At 35.7% G+C, this 7,968-nt stretch overlaps 1 protein-coding gene across 4 annotated transcripts in view; it reads left to right on the top strand.

Moving 5' to 3' along the window:
• The first annotated feature begins 270 nt into the window (after positions 1-270).
• The window catches only part of LOC114295557 (dynamin-related protein 3A), a 98,436-nt gene continuing 90,738 nt past the window's right edge, over positions 271-7,968 (top strand). For 3 of the 4 annotated variants that reach the window (XM_028239821.2, XM_028239820.2, XM_028239819.2), the window contains exon 1: positions 287-909. In XM_028239821.2, the coding sequence (XP_028095622.2) occupies positions 520-909 (390 nt within the window). In that variant the 5' untranslated portion in view covers positions 287-519. Of the gene's footprint in view, positions 910-7,968 lie in introns of all 4 variants that reach the window. The other variant, XM_082892338.1, reaches the window with a different exon arrangement.

The following is a 7,968-nucleotide window of genomic DNA, read 5'->3' as shown; positions in this document are numbered from 1 at the left end:
CGCTAGTAACTTTATAAAACGATAGCGATGATATTATCAAAATAAATAATTAAAATTATATTTTAATTTTAATTTAAAAATTAAAATTAATTTTTATAATACATATTATATCATCAAATAATTTTTTTTTTTTAAAAAAATAACACATGCGTTACAAGGATCAACTACAAAAAAAAAAAAAAAAAATTAATAAAAAAAAATAACACATACGTTACGAGGATCAACTACCAAAAAAAAAAAAAAAACATACGTTACAAGGATCAACTTACTAATTGATCATCAAAGCAAAGTTTGAGGGTAAAAGGAAATTTTCTTTAAAAAAGGCAGATATTTCAGGCTCTCGCTTGTTTAGCGTGCGACTTAAGTCGCAGGAGTAGCAACCAAACAAATAAATCTCTCTCTGTCTCTCTGCTCCCGTCAATTGTATTTTGAACGTCGAGCGACGAAAAAGACTGAGCTCTTACCGCCTTGTCCAACAATCTCACAAACAACACTCTCTCTCTCTCTACGAATTTCACAATGGGACGACAAGTGAACTCCATTGACGATCTCTCTCCCTCTTTATCCACATCCTCCAAGCCATCTTCAATGGGCTCCTCGGTAATCCCCATCATCAACAAGCTTCAAGACATCTTCGCTCCCATCGGCGCTGGCAGCGAGCTTTCGAAGGTTGAGTTGCCTCAGGTGGCGGTGATCGGCAGCCAGAGCAGCGGCAAGTCCAGCGTGCTCGAGGCCCTCATAGGCCGCGACTTCCTTCCCCGTGGTTGCGATATATGCACTCGGAGGCCGCTGGTTTTGCAGTTGGAGAATCGCTCGGATTCCGATGATGATGGCCGCGAGTGGGGCGAGTTTCGGCACTTGCCTGGGAAGCGATTCTATGACTTCTCCAAGATTCGCCTAGAAATTCAGGTAATTTGGCACTGATGATGATTTAGCTGTTGTTGTTGTTGGTCTATGTATGGAATTTGAATTGAATGAGGAAAATGCTAAAAAGGCTGTAGTTAATGTTGGAAAATTACAGGAATTTTGGTAGTGATTTTGCTGCTCTATTGGAATTTGAATAAGGAAAATGCTAACAACGCTGTTGTTAATGTTCAGAAAATTTGGTAGTGATTTAGCTGTTGTTGGTTTATGGAATTTGAATAAGGAATGTGCTAAAAAGGCTGTTGTTAATGTTGGAAAATTTCAGAAATTTTTGGTAGTGATTTTGCTGCTCTATTGGAATTTGTATAAGGAAAATGCTAAAAAGGCTGTTGTTAATGTTTAGAAAATTTGGTAGTGATTTAGCTGTTGTTGGTTTATGGAATTTGAATAAGGAATGTGCTAAAAAGGCTGTTGTTAATGTTGGAAAATTTCAGGAATTTTGGTAGTGATTTAGCTGTTGGTCTATAGAAAGACTGTTGTTAATGTTGGAAAATGCAAAAAAAAGTGTATCAAAACATGTAAAAACTGTATAAAAATTATGTAAAAGTGTTTTTTTATAGGTGAAAAATTGTATTTGGGTCCTAAACTTAACTCTTAAATTGGCCCATTATGTAATAAAATAACTGTTATAACTTTTTTATTTATTTTTTATTTTTTATAAATTTATTAATACCCACACACAAATATTGCTTGCATATATATATATATATATATCAATAGAAAAATTTACTTACATAGCATTATAAAATTCAAAAGATATATATGTTCTTGTTGCTATGTAATTTAGCAAAATTCAATTTAAAACACAGAGCTGGCTCAAGTCTATTTGAGGCTCTTGACAAATAATTTAATTGGGCCTTTTATAATTTTTTACCTTGTAATGTTTAATTTTTGGATACTATAGTTTTTAATGAAAACTTGTATATTCACAATCAAAACAATTTTATTTATTATAATTATAATTTTTTTTCTATAATCACCCAATATTTCTAACCTTCACAAACAAAACAATTTTTATAATTAATAAATTAAATCATGTAAGACTATTGTGGAAAATAAAACACAATATATTGAAAAATGAAATAAATGTACCTACTGTAATTTTGATAACCAAGTGAAGAAGGATAATTACTTTTTGTAATCAACATGAAAATTTTCACCTCAAAGGAAGAAGTGGGAGAGGGGTACAATGAGACGCTAAGAAGTATGAACACATGACACGACACGGAACGGACATGTTGGCATGCCAATTTTTAAAAAATGCAAGACACGACATGTGCAGGACACGCATAAAATATATAATTTTAAATATTTATTATATGCTATTTATATAAATATATTATTCAAAGATAATAAAAAATGTAATATGACACTAATTCTTATAAATTTATATGGTTTTTGTTTTATTATTGTATTTTAAGTTGTTTTGTTCAAACTTATAATTAGTTTCACCTGTGTCTAATCGATAAACGTGTGTTTAAGCGATAGACACGTGTATTATCCAATTGTCTAAAGAGTGTTAGGGTTTTTAAAAAAAATTAAAAAATAAGACAGGTTTTGAAAAGTGTCAGACACGTGTCGAGGAAGTGTCCAAAGAGTATCGGTGTCCGACACGACATGACACGAATATGTCACCTTCTTAGAAGTGTCCGTGCTTCTTAGATGAGATGAGATTTTTAATCTCCTTGATAAGAGACGGTATAAATTCACCTTTTGATATGTATAATAATGACAAACAGGAGTACATGCTACTTTTTATTTTATTTTATTTCATGAGAGAGAGAAAGAAAGAGACTTATAACACTTTGTTTTGCTATGAACAAGAGGGGGAGGGACTTGTGATGAACTTTTATTTGGTGAGAGACGCCCCTTTTTGACCGTATAGCATAGAGATAAAAAGATAAATATGGTTGTAATAAGTTTGACTTTGTAGTATAATTGAGAGAGTGATACAGAATAATAACGAAGATTTTTATTATTGTTATGATGTAGAGAGAACTTGCCATGAGAGAGGTATAAATGTAATGTTGAGGCTTGTTTTTTGTCAAATGGGAGAGGTTGTTTGGCTCCGTTGATTTGATTGAGCTACAAAGATGCGACGGAGTGGTATTTTGTTTGGATAATTTAAGATTTCACCATTTTTATTTTGGCTTCTTTTGCAATTTCTAGGAATTGTTTTGATTGATTGTTTTTATTTATTATAAGAGCTAAATTAGGCTTGGTTTGGGATGTTCTAAGTGTACTTTTTGACTTTTTATGAAATATGGGTTGGGTTTGGGTTGGGTTTGAAGTGATGTGGTAGAGAGGTGATGTGACTTAAATAAGATGATGTGACTTAAATAGGATAGTAACTTTTGACTTTTTGACTTTTTTAGTACATGACAAACAAGGCCTAAGTCCTAAATTTTGTTAAAATTTGAGGGCCCAATACAGTGGTCTTGTTGGCCTTACCTCATGGCCAGTTGTCACAAGCATAGTTGTCAAATCTGGATTCGTATCGTGAATCGAAATGGCCTCATACCAAATCGCGAATCGAATCAAATCGAATCGAATCAAATCGTGAATAGTAAAGATTCGGTTACTTTTTTTAAATTACTTAAAATTATATATCTACACATTTAGATGTTAAATATATCTTATGAATATTAAATAATTAGACTTTAATCAATGAAAATGTTATTTTGAATGATAATCATGTAGTTTAATAGGTAAGAAGTTAACAAATGTTGCTATGTAAGATCACTATTTTACCTTTTTTCTTTTTTAGATATTTCTTATCAACCATTCTTAATAAAGATAATAACCAAATAGACAAATTATCAATTTTCAAGGTAAAAATAATTAACAATGATATTGATATTTGGATAATAAGCATATATACTTTTCTAAGTAATAGTGAGCAAATAATAAGAAAGAATTATTTAGAATCTTTTATTTTAAAGTCTAAAACATTTTAAAAGGTATAACTGAACTCATACATGTAATATTCAATTATATTCAATTTAATAAAATAGCAATAGATAATTCATAGTGTAACTTTAATCTTAAACGTCTTTAGAAGATATATTATGTTTTTTAGGGGCAAAAAATAAGAATAAAGGTTAAAAATATGTTGGATTTGACTGAATCTGATTGGATTTTATTAAAAACTCCATGGTCACTAAAATAACAATAAATCTTGTATATATGTTGGTTATCTTGGTATTAAATACTATTAGAAGTTATATTATGTCATTTTCACTAAAAAAATGGAGAGAAAAATGTCGAAAATATGTCGGGCGCAATAATTTCAAAAATTGCATGAATCGTAACAAGTGAATCGAATCATGAATCGATTGTGAATCGTGCGATATCACTAGAGATTCACTTCCAAAATAGATTCACCCATAGATTCATATCGATTTTGCAAAAATTACGACTCGAATTGCGAATCGTAAGATTTTGATAACAGAGGTCACAAGTTGATTTTTCAAGACCAACTTTGTGACCTTTGCATGTGTGGTGACCTTGGGAGTGCTCAAGTCAAGGCCTTTGGGAGTGCTTATGAGTATGCAATCAGGAGTCCAAGTTAGTGGTTTGACACCTCATTCTGGCTTGGAGAATGTCCCCAAGTAGTCCAACACATGCATGTCAAGTAGCATGCCTAATAGAACGCTCAGCGCCTGCCTTCCCAAGCTTGCATGTTGGTGCACGTCATGCAACCTGGTGGGATAATTTGGCTAAACTTTTGGCATAAGGTTTTGGGGGGTCAAACATTGGAGTTTTGACATGATATTTTTACTAGAAATTTGTGAAGATATGTAGTTTTCCATAATTAAAGATTGTAATCTTTCATAATTTGTAGAATTAATGAAAAATTGTTATGATGACTTGTCAAACATGGCCGATGTTTTTTCATGTTAGTTAGCAAATGGCTCAAAATACTATTATAAGGGGTAAGGTGTGCTTTTACCTGCCTCCCCACCCAAAGTGGGCAAACTAAAGGCAACTTAGGGGCGGGCCTTTGGCCCTCAGAGGGGGTGTCTTAGGTCTCCATGTTTGGGAGCCCTATGAACAGTGTCATCAAATGGCATGAGTGCCAACACAGTGTGCACCTCCTAGGCACAAGGTTTGTGACACACACTTGTTATGCCATGTATTGTAGCATCTTGGAGTGTTGTTTTAGACTGAATAGGTTATCGAGGCTCCACCAAAGCCTTGTGTTCCAACTCACGGACATGTGCTTTGGTTCAGTCATGGTCGTGGGGATCTTGTGGCCTAAAGCTAGCAGTTTGGTAGGAACGCTGCAACTCGTGGGAACATTTGAAAGACATGAAGCTTTACCCTCATGTGAGACCCTTTGTGCTAAGCTTGTGGGAATATGCAATGCTCCTTGTGGGCTACAGACCAACTTTACGTTACTCGTGCAACATGCAAGTTCAACTTCTTGGGTGTACAATGGCCTTTTGTGGACTATAGCATGTCAAGCGTGCACGAAGACTATGTTATGGGCATGCAACCTATCCTCAATCATGTGCAGGGTAAAGGAGGGGCACGTGGCTATTCGATATGGGCGCCACAAGGACCCTAGGCTCCGTTTGGGAAGAGCTATTTGGGATTTTTTTGGCTATTTTAGCCACAAAAGACAAAATAGGCTATTTTAGTCATAAAAAACAAAACATCACATCCAAACCATAATCATTACACTCTTCTCTCACAAAAAAAACCAAAAAAGCTAAAAAGCCAACCCACTTCCCAAACGACACCTAAGGGGTGGTTTGGCATCTCCTATATAATCCATCTTTTTATCTTTTTTCCATCACATTATCTCTCTACTTTTCTGCACATCTTTTCGTAAAAAGACAAAAAGTACACTTATTTAGATTATCCCAAACAACCCCTATGTGATGGAAGCTTGCCAATTAGGTTGGGAGCCTACGCTATTGCATGGTTGGGCAACATGAAGTTGTGGGCAACACTGTCGATGACATTATGGTGTGCAGTTGTGTGGCAAGAGGCGCCTTGACGACATTGGTTTATATAACAATCTAACCCTAGAACAATATTATTCACTAAATCCATATATACATAAAATCTAATATTCTCACACCCCCGCTCAAACTCAAGGTGTTTTAGCAGAAAACACTAAGAGTTTGCCAAGAAGAAACTGAAACCGAGCAGTGGTGTGAGTCTTAGTGAAGAAGTCAGTAAGTTGCAGAGCTGAAGAGATGAAAGGAAGGGAAATAGAGCCATATTGTAGATGCTGACGGACAAAGTGACAGTCAATCTCAATATGCTTCGTCCGCTCATGGAAGACAATGTTATGGGCAAATTTGAATAGCACTGCGGTTGTCGCAATAGAGAGAGATCGGAGAAGACTGAAGTACGCCCAAATCAGATAGAAGAAAACAAAGCCAAATAATCTCAGTAGTAGCATGAGGCATAGCATGGTACTGAGCCTCGGCAGTGGAGCGAGCAACAACAGTTTGTTTCTTGCTTTTCCAAGAGATCAAGGAATTGCCAAGAAACATAGACTTGCAATCAGTGACATCACCAGCCCAATCAGAATCATCATAAGCCACTAAGTCCAAAGTGGAAGTAGACGACAACAGTAAACCCTGAAATATAGTATCTTGAAGATAGCGAAGAATTCGAACCAAAGCAGCTTAATGTGTAGAACAAGGAGTAGAAACAAACTGGCTAACCACATGAACAATATAGACAAGATCAAGACCAGTAACCGTTAGATAGACTAAGCAACCCACTAGTCCAAGACTATAGGTTTAGGGTAGCCACTTGGAATATAAGAATCTTAACTGGTAAGACGATGGAGTTGGTAGATGTTATGATTAGGAGGAGAATTAGTATAGGTTGTGTACAAGAAACTAAGTGGACGGGTGAGAAGGCTAGGGAAATTGAGGATACCGATTTTAAACTGTATTACAGTGGTAAGGATAGACGCAGGAATGGGGTAGGAATCTTAATTGCCAAGGCTCTTGTGGAGAATGTAGTGGCGGTCATTAGAAAATGGGATATGATTATGTTAGTTAAACTAATTATTGGAGGGAATATAGTGAACGTTATTAGTGCATATGCCCCTCAAGTAGGATTAGATGATCAGACTAAGAGGAATTTTTGGGAGCAAATGGATGAGATCTTACAGGAGATACCCGTAAGAGAGAACCTGGTTATAGGTGGAGATTTTAATGGCCATGTAGGCATAGATGAACTAGGCTATGAAAGGGTGCATGGTGGATACGGTTTTGGTGACAGAAATGAGGCTAGAGAGAGTATCTTAGATTTTGCGTTGGCTTCTGACCTGATGGTGGCCAATACTATGTATAAGAAGAGGGAGGAGCATTTCATAACCTTTAAGAGCGGGTCAGTTAAAAGCCAAATAGATTACTTTTTAGTGAGAAAAGTGGATTGCCTAAAATGCAATGATTGTAAAGTGATTCTTGGAGAGAGCCTGACCTCTCAACATAAGATTTTGGTACTAGATTTATGTTTTAGAGGGCAATACCAAGCTAGGAAGGATGGTGGGCGTCGTAGGACGAGATGGTGGGACCTAAAAGGGGATAAACTAGAAATATTTAAGAATAGAATGGATAAGGAAGGTACTTGGGCCTTGGAAGATGATACTAACACTATGTGGAACTCGATGGCCAATTGTATGAGGAGAATCTCAAGGGAAGTGCTTGGAGAGTCGAAAGGAACGGGACCCAGCTCTAGGGAAACTTGGTGGTGGAGAGAAGAGGTTCAAGTGGTAGTTAAGGCAAAAAATGAGTGCTTTAAAAAGTGGCAAAATGATAGAACTGAGGAAAACCATAAGAGCTATAGATTAGCTAATAAGGAGGTCAAGAAAGTAGTGAGAGAGGCTAAGTTGAAAGCTTATGATGATCTATATACTAGACTAGATAGTAAGGAGGGAGAGAAGAGGGTATACAAAGTTGCTAAGATATGGGAGAGGAAAATAAGAGATTTTAATCAAGTTAAGTGCATCAAGAGTGAGGATTCCAAGGTATTGGTGAGGGATGAAGAGATTAAAGAAAGATGGAAGAACTA

Source organism: Camellia sinensis, chromosome 10, assembly GCF_055761805.1.
Source record: "Camellia sinensis isolate YWXY chromosome 10, ASM5576180v1, whole genome shotgun sequence".
In the NCBI taxonomy this organism is placed as follows: Eukaryota; Viridiplantae; Streptophyta; class Magnoliopsida; order Ericales; family Theaceae; genus Camellia; species Camellia sinensis.
This window is presented reverse-complemented; position numbering and strand designations above follow the sequence as displayed.